The following is a 15,115-nucleotide window of genomic DNA, read 5'->3' on the forward strand; positions in this document are numbered from 1 at the left end:
GCCTCCCTCAGCGACACATGTCCTTTCCCCAGCGTGCAGCCGCGGCCCCATTTGCACCCCCGTGCGAGTGCTTTTGAATTTAGAAGATTGTATAACTTGAGAAGACAATAACTTGAGAAGATTGTATAACATCCATATCCTGCTCAAGCTGTGCCTGCGAACTTGTAAATTAAGAATTATGGGAAATCCTCCGTCAAGGGGACATTTTCCAGAAAAAAAGGCAAATGACCCAGTGGCAGGAGGTGCATAAGTAAATCTGAAAATGGATCCTCAGCTTCTGTTTCCGCGCCCTTCTTGCGGGATACACAGTGCATGGCGCAGGACCGAGGGCCGTGGGCCTGTCCCCTCGGTGGTCCTCCTTGGCCTGAGGCCAACCGGTGCCTGGGGGCGGCCGCGCCCCTCCTCCCCTCAGCCTTGCCCTCGCTCTGGGGTCTCTGGTGGTATTAAAAGACAGTGTAATGTTTTTTACATGGGAGGTGTGTTCACCTCTTCATGGGGTGGCTCTTGGTTTTCCTCCGTTTCCATTTTCTTTTTAAGGAAGTGGGAGGAGGGTAGCTCTGACCCCCCCAGGGCTGCGCCCCCGCGAGAGCAGGCAGGGCCACGCTGATGCCCGTCTGGGGCCTCGGCCTTTCTCAGAGGCCCAGTCTCTGCCTGTGAGCCACGCGTGTTCCGGCACAGGGGCCCACCCTGGTGCCCGGTGCTTTGTCATTTGCCACCGCCAGCGGGGAGGCAGGTGCCTTTGTGGGCAGTGCTCTTTCCCTCTCGCAGCGGCGCAGGCATTCACTCCGGTGCAGACCGATTCCCCGGCCCTGTTTCTCTGCGACGTTCGGTGGCCAACGAGAAAGAGTCTGGTGTCCGCTAGACTCGCCCCGGCCTTCCCCACCCTCCTCCCAGAGCCAGCCCCTTCCTCTGCTGCCCCGGGGTCACTGTAGCACCTTTTCCTGAGGAAACATGGTGGTTCCCCCGTGGGGTGGGCGGTGCTGAGCAGAGGCGAGCCTGCCCCTCCCACGTGGTCATCAGCCCAACGGGGACGGGTGAGGGCGGGCCCAGAAAATGAGTCTGCATGGTAGGCGACGTGGACACATATAAGCACACGTATAAACAATCAGAGCTTTTAAAACAGCGGTCCGTCGGTCCACTGAGAACCTGGGTTTAATTTAACTTTGTGTTTAGAGTGGGGGGCTGGGGCCTGCAGGAGGGGCCTCTTCCCCAAGCCCCTGTCAGCGCTACCCCACCCTCCGCACCTTCGCCCCGGGGGTGCCCCAGACGGGGCCGAGATCTTGGTGCAATAAAATACCGAGTTTTTTTGAGCCTTGCCTGTGTCTTTGTTTCTTTTCCTTTGATTTTTTAAAAGGCACATGCCAGCCCCAGGCTGATTCCCGTGTTGCAATGAAAGGTGTTGCAATGAAAGGCTCGCGTTCCAGGTGGCCGGGGGTGCCTTCGGCTCCCCGGTGGGAGGTTGAAGCGGGTCCAAGTTAACGAAGGGGAAGGGGGAGATTTGCGTGGCTGCAGGAATAACACTTAAACTGAAGGAGACAGACGCCTTGGGAAGGGCTCGCTAAGCTCTGGCTGATTCCCAGTGAGCTCTGTGCTGAGGACACGCAGAAGCGGTGTCACCCCCCCCCCCCCAGGTGTGTCTGGGCTTTGTTTTACTGGAATGTGGCTCGGTTTCTGCGGCAGAGCGGAGGGGAGGCGCTAGGGCCATCCCCGCAGCAAGAGCGTCGCAGGTCCCCGGGGCGGCTCCTCTCCCCCAGCTTGTGCGACAGAGTGGGGGTGGCGGAGCGGCTGGCGCCCACCTGTGCCCCTGTCCTGTGAGGGCACCCCAGCCCCTCGGGGCCCAGGCTGGAGGGCGTGTGGAGACGACCGGTTTTCGGCGCGGGCTGGGATGTGCAGGCCACGCAGGAACTTAATTTGGACTCACGTGGAACTTGCTGGTCCGGTCAGGCCAGGCCGTCTGTGCCGAGCGGGCGGGTCAGGGTCTGCCCGGGACGTGTGTCCGGGAGTTCGGGTGGGACCAGGAGCAGCAGCACCTGCACGGGGGTGACAAACAACAGCCATGCTGGGCGGTTCCAATACCGCAGCCCTGTGGCCTCTTCCCTCCCCTTCCCTCGGTGACCCCCCAGTGCTCCCCACTGTCCAATACAGGGACTCTCTGTCACTAGAGGGTGTAACCATACAGCTCAAAACTGGTCACAGCAAAGTAAGAACCTGCTTTGGGGGAGGTGAGGCGGGCACAGGATCCAAACCAGAGGGGGTGCCCAGCAGAGTGGCACAGGGTTTGGGGCGACGGCGCTCCAGGGGCCTGGCTGACCAGCCAAACTCACGTCCCGGGGCTCCGGAGCAGGCCGGCCGGGGCTGGGGGGCGGTCCCGGGACCCCGTGCGCCGGGGAAGTCCCGCACCTGGCCGGCCGTCCTCCAGGGGAGGCCATAGCTTTTCAGGTTGCTGTTCTCCAGAGAGCGGGGATGGCGCAGACACAGGTGAACCAGGCCGCGTTTCCCACAGGTGGCCCGCGGTCTCAAGGGCGGGACTGAGTTTCAGGTGGAGCCCTGGGGGTGAGGTGATGTTCTGCAGAGCGTTGAGCTGCCAAGCATAGGCGCCAGCCAGGCCACGCTCCCTCGAGTGACCCTGCCTGTCGCCAGAGAAAGGCACAGGCAGGTGTGTTTTGGTTGATGATTTGGCCCGAACCGCAACACGCAGTCTCTGCTGAGTTACGGCGCGCTCCCACGTGGCGGTCCGCAGGGCTGATCGGGTCTCACCTGCTCTTAGACATCCGAGGGCGACGCTGGTGTGCACGAAGGCTTGGGACGTGGGGGCGGAGCGGAGAAGCCGGAAGAGGGTGGCCCGTCCAACCGGCTGGCCGAGGCGCAGCCCGGGCCTCAGCTACGACAGGCACAGCTGACGCCGGCCGCGGCCGGGGGGCGGCCCGGGACTCGTTGGCGATGGCGTGGGGAGAGCGCGGGGGGTGGGGGGGATGGAAAGGTCAGGGCCGGGTGAGGCGGCTCTGGCTTGGGCAGTGTGTGAGGGGCGGAGCCAGGTAGCGCCAGAGAGCCCGGTGGCTGGCCTTGGGGGGCGGGGGGGCACGTGTGCGTGTTATGTCAGGCAGGGAACCGAGGCAGGATCGCAGGCATGAGACGTGAGCTCTGGGTTTCTGATGAAGAAAAAGGCCAGCCCTGGCCAATGCAGCTCAGTGGACTGAGTGTCGGCCTGCAAACCAAACGGTCGCCTGTTCAATCCCCGGTCAGAGCACAGGCCTGGGTTGCGGGCCAGGTCCCTAGCAGGGGGCATGCTGGGCGGGGGCGCGACTGGTCATTGCATCTCTAGAACATTGCTATTTCTCTCCCGCTCTCTCTCCCTCCCTTCCCCTCTCTCTACAAGTAAATAAATAAAGTCTTTAAAACAACAAAAGTCCAGGTGTCAGGACACCGAGGGAGCCAGCGGGGCACTCGCCGGGAAGCTCCGAGGCCCGCGCCAGGGCCCCCGGGGCAGAGAGCATGGCCTTCAGTGGAAGGCGGGGAGTGCGGCGGATGGAGGAGGGCCGGGGCGCGAATCCCTGCCGAGTCCCGGGGGCCTGGACAGTCCCCGCGCAGCCGGCACTCGCGTAGAACGCTGCCGACAGCAGGGGCCCCTCCTCGGCGACGGCGACGGCAGAGACGATGCCGCGGCCCTTGGCCAAAGCTCAGCAGCGCGGGCCTCCCTTGTGCCTGGGGACCTTGTGGCCAGTTGCCTGCACCGGCCCCTCCCTCAGCCCACGCTGGGCCCCACCCCACTCCCAGACATTCTGATTCAGCAGGTCGGGCAGGACCCGAGAATGTGCATTTCTAACATGTTCCCGGGGGGTGGAGACCCCGCTGCTGGCGGGACCTCGCTGGCAAGGAATGGTCAGATGAGGCGGGAGCTTGGGCAGGAAGTGCAATGCATGGTTGTCCCCCGCAGCCCTGGGTGGGGACCACCCCTGGAGACCAGAGGAGGTGCCCCTGTAGGGCTGGTCCCCCCACCTGAGCTCTTGGCCAGACTCTTCCTCGGGAGGCCTTGCTCCGGTGACGACCCCATCCGCCTCCTGTCTCCTTTGTCCGCACGCCTGCCACCCCGAAAAGCCCCCTTGTTTTGGGTCCCCTCCCAGCCACCGGTCCCTCAGCTCTGCTTCGGTGCGCCTTCTGCCCCCTGCTGCGGCGTTCTCAGTCTCCCTCCCACCCGCATCCCTCACCCAGCGACCCGGCCCGGATCTGACAGGGTGTGCCTGAAAATCCCCTTCAGGACGTGACCCTGTTCGCCGCCCCGTCCCTGAGGAGCCCCCCTTTCTCCGCCCATTCGCTGTGAAACCTGTGGCCCCCGAGGCGGTGCAGGTGTAGGCAGGACCCATCAGTGTACCTGCCGACCGGTCGGCGTATCCTCCTGGGGCACGCGCGGCCTGCTCCGCCTCCATTGTGTGTCTGCCCTCCTGCCCCCGTGTTCTGCCCCCCTTGGGGCCCTCAGTGTGGCTGGGACCCCCACACATTACCGATGAGAGTCTCATCTTTCTACCTGGCTGCCTCAAAATCCCTTGTCCTTCCTGTGCCGCTGGCTGGCTCTCAGTCTGAGTCGCCGGCCTTGGCTGCCTGGGCTCAGGCAGCCTCCTAACCGGCCCTCCAACCCCTGGGGACCTGCTTTCTGCTCCACGTTCCTGGCTCCCAGGACAGTCTTTCTAGACGAGACACCCCAATCCAAGCGCTCCCCGGCCCAAGGCTCCTCGCCGCCTGTCCGCACGCAGCCGGCAGCATCTTCTGGGGGAGGCCCCTCCGGCTCTTCGGCTGGGAGCGCCCGGGCAGGCCTCCGGACGGCCAGCCGGCGCGAGGGCCCGCCACCCTGGGGAGGCCCTGGGAGTGGAGACAGAGACCTCGGCCGGAGTCCGGGTGAGGAGCGCCTGCTCTGTGGCAGGGTTCGCTCCAGCGCGCTGGCGTGACTGTGGCAGTCCTCGTTCCCACGCGGTGGCCGGGCCTGCTTGGGTCCACGGCTGCCTCTCCCTGGCGGTTCCCCTTCACGGGACGGCAATGAGAAAAAGTGGTGGGACTCAGCCCATAAATAAATACCCACGGCATCTCGGGAGAGGAACACAGTCACAGACGGGCTGTCCCTTCGGCAGGTTGTAGGTGTTTAGGTGGCTTCTTACCGTGGCCGGGCCACATGTTCACATGAGACACCTGAGAACAGGGCAAGTACCTGCCATGAACAACACGTAAGAAATACACGTGCGAGTCCTCAGCGAAGGGCGTCCTCGCGGCTGCTTGTGGAATGAGCGCGGCAACCCTGACCGCCCCGTGCAGACGGGGCAGGGGGTGGCTGACGCGTACCCGGATGGGGTTGTTTGCTGTTAGAAATGACCCGTGACCATTTCATGGCCTTTACTCCTCTCCGACGTGCCTCACTCAGCTGGTTTCCAGACACCTCCCCCTGGCAGGGACCGTTGGCCACGGTCCCCGCGGGGCCCCAGCGCTCCCCGGCACCCGGGAAACCTTCGCTGAATGAGTGAACGGGAAAAGCTGTGCAGGACAGTGTGTTTGGACTCTGCTCAGAAAATGCCGCCCCCATCAGTGTCACTGCCTCGGAAATTCTCCTCGCACCAGCTGTCCCTGACGTTGCCTTCTCTGAGCCAGACCCCGCGACACCCCCGCCCTTGTCTGTTTTTTTGATCCTCTATTTGAAGTGAAAGCCTAAACCGGGTGGCACGTGGCCAGCTGTCTTTTGGGCGGCAGGGGAACAGTTGGTGACAGCTGGATACAATCAAGTTCCATTACAAACAGATTTTAAGTGCCACTCACACACGGAAGAAATTGCAAGCTTTAGCAAAATAAAATCTGGGGGCTTTCAAAGCAAGACAATGCCCCAATCGCCGCCTGTGTAAACGACTTGGTTTGCGGTTTCTTCTCGCTCACGGGAAGCACCCTTTCTTTCCCTGGGCGCCCCCGCCCCCCCGGGCGCAGCCTGCACACCGCAGGCCGGCACACGTGCCCCCGGGCCAGCAGCCCGTCCCCGTCTGGTATTTGTTGAGGCCGCCTGCATCGAATGCCTGTCTGGACTCTGCGGCCGGCCCACGCCACCTGGGCTGAGAGGGACCAGAGGCTGGCTTCTGGAAGAGGCGCTGCCCTGCCTCGTCGGCCTCTCCCCTTGGGCTCCGGTGGCACGAAGGTGGGGCAGGTGACGGCTGCCTGGCTAAGACATTCCTCTGGCACGCAGGAGCCCTCCGGAGGCACCTGTCAGCCCTGCTGGCCTCGGCAGCGCGCGGGCCGGAGTTCTCCTGGTTCACCCTCAGCCCTTCTTTCCTCACCGGAGCCTCGGCGCTGGAGGAGTCGGGGCGGGCCCGCCGGGCTCCTGCGGGGCGGGGTGGGGGGGCTCGGCCCCTCCCTTTCTCCCCAGAGCCTCCAGCTGTGCCTCCCGCTGGGCCCCTCCCTCCCTGATCCTGCTGGGGGAGGAGAAAGGCAACGAAAGGAAAACATTTGTTTTAGGAAAAGGAACCAGATACAAGGCGGCCTGAGCGAGACTACAAAGGAAACAGTAAAGTCCCCTCGCAGACAGTCTGGGGCCTATGTTCTCTCCACAATGTTTATTTTAAAATTAATTTAAGACAGTAATACACACATATGGCCAAAAAACTTAAAAGCCACATATCTCCCCGAACTGCTCTGACAAAATCCCACAGATTGGGTGGCTTAAAAGAATAGGAATGGCCCTGGCCCTTGTGGCCTGGTGGGTTGAGCGTCATCCTGCAAAGCCTAAGGTGGCAGGTTCGATTCCTGGTCACGGCGCGTGGCTGCGTTGTCAGCCTCATCCCCCATTGAGACACAAGCAAGAGGCAACCAATGTATGTTTCTCTCACATGTCGATGTTTCTCTTTCTCCCTACCTTCTCCTCTCTCTACAATAAATAAGTACAATCTTAAATAAATAAGCAAAATTGGCAGGCATGGCTTTCTGCAAGATCTGGAGGCCCTCAGCCTGAAACCCTGGAGAGGGCAGGACCGCCCTCCCTCCGGCAGCTCTAGGGGAGGGCCCTTCCCGCCTCTTCCAGCTGCTGGTGACCCGGGCGTCCCTTGGCTTCTGGCTGCGTCACTTGAGTCTCTGCCTGTATCTTCACGTGGCCACTTTCCCAACCAGTGCTTGTGGAATGGCTGAACGTACAAGTATAAATGCGTCGACGTAAGAATGTGCAGACCTGTAGAAAAGTTTTGAGATCTCAAAGACTCCCCAGAATAACAGTTTTGCAGCTTCCTTTATGCATTCGAAAGTAAGGAGGGAAGTAAGGAAGTTTCCTTGGAGGTGGGAGGAAGCAGGGCGGGGTAGCTCAGATTAGGCACCCCCTGGAGGGCCGTGACTTGGAGGGGCATTATGCCTGGCCTGTATCAAAGGGGTGTTACCCTACCGTGGGCAAGGCTTTGTTAAAACCTGTCGGGGAGTCCTAGGCCGGGAGTGACTACCCATGACTGCCCGGTTAGGAATTTATGATCAGCTTGTGCTGGGAGGTTGTTTTCCAGAGGCCCTTTTTCTCATCCCCACATGTGCGTGACACATTCAGGAATTTTTATTACAAATGGGACTATGTCACACACCCCGGCTCTGTCGTTGCTTTGTTCAGTGAATACGGCTTGGGAACCTTCTCAGTTTGGTAGATATTGGGTTGGCCAAAAAGTTGACTTGGTTTTTTCCATAAGATGACTGTAGTAGTAATTGTCTTTCACTTCATTTGAAACAATTCTGTTAGATTGTATTGTGACAGTTGTCACATCAGCGTGCATTTAAAAATGATCAAAATTGGGGGATTTTTGTGTACCCATTTTAACAGTGAAGATGGGAGAAAATACTTGACATTTTTAACATACTATGTTTTATTATTTCAAGAAATGTGAAAACACAACTGAAACACACATAGAAAAAGATTTGCGCAGTGTATGGAGAAGGTGCTGTGACTGATCGAACATGTCAAAAGTGGTTTGTGAAGTTTCATGCTGGAGATTTCTTTCTGGATGATGCGCCATGGTCTGGTACACCAGCTGAAGTTGATAGCAATCAAATTGAGACATTAATTGAGAACAAGCAACGTTATGTCACGCGGGAGATAGTCAATATACTCAAAATTTCCAAATCATGTGTCTTTTGTTTTACGGAAAAAACGGTATGGACTCTGGGGCAACGCGACAGACACATGCCTTCCAAGCCTGCGAGCGCTCCCTGGCAGGGATGGGGTGGTTTCTGAAGAAGTTTGAACACCACAGTGTGACAAGCACAGGAGAAAAAAAAAGTTTTGGGGTTACCTCGGTTTAAAAGACTTCCTTTGTGATTCTAATGTTTAAGATTGTGTAAGGCAGGGATGACGGAAGGGAGGCACCAACTTTTTAAAAAAAAAAGGTGTTGGCAAATCAACCACGAGAGAGAATGACCGACCACGGTGAGACCCGCCTCCGGGGAGCTCTGGCCCTCTGTCAGGGTTTTCTGAACAACTGTGACACGGGGCAGCGGGGGTGGGAGCGTGGGGGGAGCGGGGGCGGGGCCTGGGCCAGAAACTGCGACCACAGTCGAGTTCCCTATCCCCACCTGGGCGCCTCCGGCCCCTCTGCTCCCCGCCTCTCCTTTGAGGTCTCGCGTGTTCCACGTGTTCCGTGTTCCGAGGCTGGTAGCAGTAAGCTCGCCCGGCCCTGACTCCCAAGGACTCCATACTGTGACCTCCGAGAGCCTCAGTCTCTCAGCCTCTGGTAGGGAGACGATGTCACAGGATCTGTGCGTCAGGAATGTGTGGGGGTGGAGTGTCCTACCGGCGCCCCACTGGCAGAAGCACACGGTGACCCCCACCCAGGGACACCAAGCCCTCCCACACAGCCAACACATACATTCTCCTTGTCACGCGCCATACACCCGGGGTTCCTTCTCAGGTGTTCTCTCTCGTCTTCCTCTAATGAAGGTTGGTGTCCGCAGCCCTGGGAGAGTCAGGGCCTGTAGGTTGAAGACATTGTGGCAGGGAGCTGACGTTGCTTAAGGGAATTGGTACATTCAAGCACCGTGCTAATGGAGGATCCCTCCCTACCCTAATCTTCCAGGCAGGGAGTTCAGATAACACGTTTAAAGTGATGATAGTGACCATTAACATGTTATCTTTCCTTCCTGAGTTTTGGTCATTGAGCAAGAGTTCTGGTGGCAGGAGACACCTGCCTGCTGTTAAGGGAAGACAGCCGGGTGGCAAAAGCCAGAACTTCTGCGGACGCCAAGACAGACCGCAGTAAAGAGAGCCTGCAGCGAACTCCGGGAGACTTTGCGCCACTGTCGTGAAAAAAGACTTGCCAGACAAAGGGGGCAATTCTGAGAGCCCCCCAGGCCGGGCCGGGGTGACTGAAGTGCAGTTGGATCATAGAGCACACAGCCTCAAAATGCAAGGACGTGGGCCTACGATGTGACTCTACTGTTGCCTGTAAAACTAGACAATCTGGTGAAATAAGTGGAGGTGAAACCCGCAAATCCACCGGGGTCAATCTTGTTGGGAGAGGGGTAAAACAATCTAGACAGGGGAAGTGTCTACTTTCTGGAATTATTTGAAAGCGGCATGGGGGATGGGTTAGGGAGTGTGCTCAAGAAAATAAGAGACCACCTTAGACTTTGGGAGACGTCAAGGCTTTCCAGCAATGGCTGCGGTCAGTCACTTCATGTGTGTAAGAGGGGGCTGTCTGCGAATGGACCATTTTCTTCGCCTCCAGAAGAGTGAGCCAGAGCAGCGCCCCCGACAGGACCTCAAGGTTACGGTTCCTTGCCCTGGCTGAGTGGCTCAGTTAGCTGGAGTTCAGTTAGTTGGGTTAAGGTAAATTCAGACACTACGTGGAAGCATGAAGGCAGGGAACTGGTGACAAGAGGCACTGTGCTAAGGTTCAGGCCGCAGAAAAAAAGGGATCCAAAGGTTATGGGTTCAGTCCCCAGCCAGGGCACACACCTGGGCTGCAGGTCCCGGCGTGTGTGGGAAGCAGCCGGTTGATATTTCTCTCTCTCTCCCCTCCCCTCCCCCTTCTTCTGTCTCTAAAATCAATAAATACATCTTCGGGTGAGGATTAACAAAAAAAATTAGAGTTCCTTAGGCTGGTATGTTGGAATCCACCCCCTCCAACAGAAATCACCTGTGCAGAAGTATCCGCTGTGAAGAAGTCCGGTGGAAAGCTGCGGCCGACCTGCCCCTTCCGGGATCAGTTCTGGGTAAAGCCGGGCTTTGTGAGCAGAGGTACGTCCAGGGGCTTGGGGTTTACTCCGGCCACAGGGTTCAGCTCAGCACAGCACACCGGGAATGAAAGCACAGCCCTGCCTCACTCATGTATTTTCTCCATGGGAATCGAGGACTCTTGTTCGTTGTCTCAAACAAGTTCTGGGAGGGCCACTGTGGGGTCTTTTTACTGGGGTTGGCCAGTAAAAGAATAGGTTTCTGAGCGCGTCTCACCTCCCCCTGATGGAGAGTCCTGTGACACTGGAGAGGTCCTGTGACATTGCCAGGGCTCTGGGCCAGCTCAACTCCAGCAGCCCGGCGCAGGCAAATAAAACACGTAGCCAACCGTCTAGAGACGTGAGAATTTAAGAGGTGCGCGGGTCAGGGTCACTGAGATCCTGAAACGCTGGAAGATAAGGTAAACTCAGACAATAACCGGAAGCATGAAGGCAGTGAACTGGTGACAAGAGTCATTGTGCCTTATAAGGTTCAGGCCGCAGAAATAAAGGGATCCAAGTGCTCTGCGGCCTCCGGCTGAGACCCGGCCCTCCCTGGGCAAGCTGGGGCCAGCCTGGCCTGCGCGGTTGACGTCAGCGAGGACCACCCTGTCCTTCGGTGGCCGGACACGACCTCGGGCCTTTGTGGGCGGCCGGGCAGCGGGCTGCGGGCCTGGACGGGCGTGCCAGTCCTTGGTCCTGGCGCGGCCCTTGCGAAACGCGAAACGCGAAACCCGAAACCTGGGGGTCGGCCAGGAGCGGGGCGGGGCTTCAGGCTCAGGGGCGGGGCCGGGGCGGGCGCGCGGGCGCAGGCGCGGGATGGGAAGCAGCCGAGTGCAGGGAAGTGCGCGCGCGAACGGGCGGGCGGGGCTTCAGACCCAGGGGCGGGGCCTGGGGCGCGCGTGCGCAGGCGCGTGCCGGGGGGGCTGTCGCGTGCTGGGGGTCCGGAGGGCGTGGGTGAGGGGAGGGCGGGGGTGAGGGCAATGCACGCGCGGGCTACAAGGCGGGGCTGTAGGCTTGGGGGCGGGGCCTGGACGCGCGTGCGCAGGCACGGGCCGGCAAGCGGCCGCGTGCCGGGGGTGCGGGCGCAGGCGGCGGCGGGCGGGGCGCCCCGCGGGTGGCGCGGGGCCGGGGGCGGGGCTCGGAGCTTGGAGCTCGGCTGAGGCGAGCGGGGCCGGAGCGGCGCGACGCGAGGGGCGAGCGGCGAACCCGGCGCGGAGCCCGGCAGCGGCAGCGGCGCCATGGAAGAGGACGACAGCTACGGTCAGTACTGCTCGCGGCCCGCCGGGCGGACGCCTCCTCCCTCACTCCCTTCCTTCCCCGGCCCGGCGGCGCCTCGGCCGGCTCGCGTTTCCCGGGGACGGTGGTGAGGGACGCGAGTCCGGGGGCCGGACAGGGTGCGGGGCCGCCGGGGGCCGGGAGGCGGAGCGGCGCCCGTGTCTCCGGGGAGGCGGCTGGAGGTCGCGGGGCCGTAGTCGCCGGGGTCGCGGTATCCGGGTCGCCGGCCGCTGTCACCCAGCGCAGGCCTGGCGGTGCCCCCGCGAACGTTGAGGCTCCCCGGCGCCCCCGTGTGCGCTCTCCGTAGTTTCCGGCCCTTTTTGGTATTCGCAAGTTGTGTGCCCCGGTCCATGTCTTTGTCTGAAACGAAAAGGAGAAAACGGCAAACCATCCCAGAGTGGACAGACTTCACCCGGGACGTCTCTGCGGCCGGGTTGCCGGGCACTAGGGTGCTTCCGAGGGCCGGGACTCCGGCCCCTGGTCGCCGCGAGGTTCCGGTTAATTATTGCTGACCTCGTTAGGTGCCTCATCGGCTGCTGATCCAGAAACGCCTGCCCGGGATGCCGGGCGGTGCGGGGACGGGGACCCAAGTTTGCGTTCTCGGCTGTCCGCCCGGACAGCGAAAACTTGCGATCTGAGACTTCCCAGCTTTCCTCCCGCCGGCCTTACCCTAAAACCTGCCGGTCAGCAGCGAGGGTGCCCTCCCTCCAATGGCTTGAAATGCTGGGCGTTTAAAAAGTTTATTTGAAATGCTATAGTTTTAATATTTTACTCGTGAGGAATTTTCAGAAAGAAAGGCAAATAGAACAAGCGGTGAACTTCTGTGGTTTGGTGGTAGAGGACAGATACGGCGGGATTCAAACTGCACCTGGGGCCGAATGGCCCCGGGTCCTGGCTTATTGGGTGGCGCGGGAACACAGGTGTTCTGCTTGTTCACAAGTCAGGCTCTGAGAAGCTGCTGACGGGTGGAGAGGTGGGTTTATGACCTGCAACCTGACCCTGAGCCGCAGACGGGGACCACGCTGCTGCTTGCCAGACCCAGGCGTGGCCTGAGGTCCAGCGTGCGTTCGGGATGGGTGCCCATCAGATGTCCCCTAGTTACCTTCCAAGTAAAAACCATGTGTGCTTTTCTTTGTGATTTAAAACAACAACAAAAAACCCCCAAAACAGGCTGGTTCCAAAGGAGGGGATTTTCTTCCCCTCCCCTCTCCCCGTAAGGAAAGCCTTGTTCAGTTTCTCCTTTTTTTTTTTCCTGCTATTTTCTCGCCCCTCTCTTGGCATTTAATCTCCCTCGGTCCCCGGGTCCGCCAGGCTCTCTTCTTGCCCCCTCCTGCTGTTCTTATGCGCCTGACCAGGCAGGAAGCGGTTGGCTCGGTCGCTCTCAGCATGGGGAGGGCTTGGCCGCCAGGCGGGCCGTGAATCTGTGCTTAGGAAGGGGTTGCTGGAAGCAGGGCGGGCTTGTTTCCCCTGGCGGCTGTAGCAACTCAGCACAAACGTGGGGGCTCAAAGCAACATGCATTCATCCTTCCACAGCCGGGAGGCCAAGGCCAAGTCCCTGTCACTGGGCTGCAGTGAAGGCGTTGCAGGGCCGTGTGCCTCTCTGGGGGTCCGGGGAACATCCGTTTCCCTGCCTTTTGCTTCTAATCGGGCTGCCGGCGCTCCTTGGCTGGTGGCCTCCTTTCGCCTTCAGAGCCAGCAAGTAGCGTTGTCCTGCTTCTCTCTGACCTCTGCCTCTTCTAATGAGGGCCACTGGGGGTCCCCCCGGATAATCCAGCCGAAGGGCCCGCAGCCTTAATCCTGCCACCATGAGTGCCCCTTTGCCACGTAGGGTGACACACTTGTAGTGGGGAGTGTAGGCCATGGACACCTTTGGGGGCTGTTATTCTATTGAGCGCCCATAAAGATAGGGAAAAAGTTTATCCTTTTCTTTAGAATTAAAAAAAATCATTTTCTTTGTATTTTGAGGGAACCAGAAAGGTTGAACGAGAGGATTCCCCTTGCATAGGGCGGCTAACCACACAAAAAGCACCTCATTGTTTTTAAGATGGTCGCATGGAGAATAAGATTCTGAGCTCTGTGAGGTGGGCCGCAGTTTCTAGAACTGTCTGTTTCCCTCAGCGGTTTTACAGAGAAGTTACGTGGAGGGACGCGACAGCGACTCTGGTTCCCATTTCTAAAGGAAAAGCCTGCCACAGACTCAGAAAGTGCCTGCAACAGCCTATCCCCGGGCGCCTGGGGCCCTGCGGCTTGAGAGTCAGCCTAGGGCACATCCACTGGTTCACCATTTGGTCCGGGGACGCGGGTGACGGTTTCCTAGCTGCCATTTGGTGTAACAGACGCTTGGAGCATAACCCATTTGTAACATGCTGCAGAAAGTGGGTGAGTCTTAGAGGGTCCCTGTTCAAGTAAAGAAAATTTCAGCAACATACAGGAAGGCTGGGCCATGTGCTCCCGGGGCGCATGTGGACCAGGGCCCTCCCCCCAGCCTGGAAGCCCTTCCTGCTGTGGACGCCCCTGGAACAGCAAGTTGTTCCTTCCCAGGCTCCCAGGACAGGTGGCGGGGCCCCAGCTACGGGTCTAGTGTGATCTGCTCTAGTGTGAAGACGGCGGGGGGTGGGGAGGGTGTCAAACAGGAGTCATTTTAAATTGTGATTTTCCTTGAGCAATGTAGAATTAGTTATTTTCTAAATGCTTAATTGACGTTTTAAGAAAGACGTTCACGTTGCTTGTGGCTGATCAGTCTTTATCCCCTCAGTTTCTTTCTGACACAGGAAAGATTTGGGAGTTTCGGGTTCACATTATCGCCTTGCTAGATCACCATGCTTCCTGGACCTCACTCACGAAAGGAAGAGGCGCTTCGCCTTCCTAGGGCGCCCTGCCCACAGCAAGGCCCAGTCACTCGGTTCCTCTTGGTGACTGTGAGCTTGAGCGGCGGTTTGTGACCTGCAGTTTGCCTGCTAAGTGCTCCGGGAGCCATTCGGGAGCCGTGCGCAAGTTTCTGTGGACACGCGCTTGCATTTCAGGGCGTCCCCCGCTTTTGCCCGTGCTCCCGGGCTTCCGACCAGGAACCGCGCACCTGGGGTGCCCGCACGGCCCCTCTCTCAGGACTGGATGTGAGGTGGAGACTGGCAGGGCCGGCCGGCCGCGACATTGCGATGCTAGTGGCCCTGGCGTTCTATCACAGCGACGACAGAACAGCCCCGTTTCTGAGTGTGGTTCTTTGGCTGAAGCCCTAGGGCCTTTCGGGGCTTTTACTTCCCAAACACAGCGTTGCCGCCTCTGGCTTTTTGTGAGCTTCAGGCTTCTCCCTGTCTTCTCCCAGGCTTATCCCAGCCGCAAGGGAGGGCTGGCCTTTAAGACACACGGCCAGCTCTGGCCGGGCGGCCCGGCTGGTTGGAGCGTTTCCCAGGTCTGTGTACCAAAAGGTTGCCCGCATGATGCCCGGTCAGGGCATATCCCAGGCTGTGGGTTCGGGCTCTGGCCGGGCTGTGTACGGGGGGCCAGCGATCCTGTTTCTCACATTGATGTGTGTCTCTCTCCTTCCTCCCTGCCTCCCTCAGCATGTTCTCTCAGGAGAGGGTTTAGAAAAGGAGAGAGAGAGAGAGAGAGACAGCTTCTGCGTGAAGGAGTGGCCGTG

The 15,115-nt window shown here is 59.5% G+C and overlaps 1 protein-coding gene and 1 long non-coding RNA gene across 2 annotated transcripts in view; one reads left to right on the forward strand and one right to left on the reverse strand.

Annotated features, from left to right (window-relative positions):
• Positions 1 to 8,660: 8,660 nt before the first annotated feature.
• On the reverse strand, positions 8,661 to 10,673 carry LOC129086458 (uncharacterized). The gene is made up of 3 exons (XR_008530815.1): positions 10,125 to 10,673; positions 8,856 to 8,958; positions 8,661 to 8,743 (listed from the first exon to the last, which is right to left on the reverse strand). It is a non-coding gene; the product is annotated as an uncharacterized LOC129086458 (long non-coding RNA).
• A 669-nt stretch (positions 10,674 to 11,342) lies between these two features.
• CYTH1 (cytohesin 1) overlaps positions 11,343 to 15,115 on the forward strand; it is a 65,394-nt gene continuing 61,621 nt past the window's right edge. Inside the window, exon 1 of the mRNA XM_054593329.1 lies at positions 11,343 to 11,463. Coding sequence (XP_054449304.1) covers positions 11,442 to 11,463 — 22 coding nt within the window. The 5' untranslated portion in view covers positions 11,343 to 11,441. The remainder of the gene's footprint in view (positions 11,464 to 15,115) is intronic.

This window comes from Pteronotus mesoamericanus, unplaced genomic scaffold, assembly GCF_021234165.1.
Source record: "Pteronotus mesoamericanus isolate MK-2021 breed Mesoamerican mustached bat unplaced genomic scaffold, CSHL_Meso_final scaffold_408, whole genome shotgun sequence".
NCBI classification, from domain to species: domain Eukaryota; kingdom Metazoa; phylum Chordata; class Mammalia; order Chiroptera; family Mormoopidae; genus Pteronotus; species Pteronotus mesoamericanus.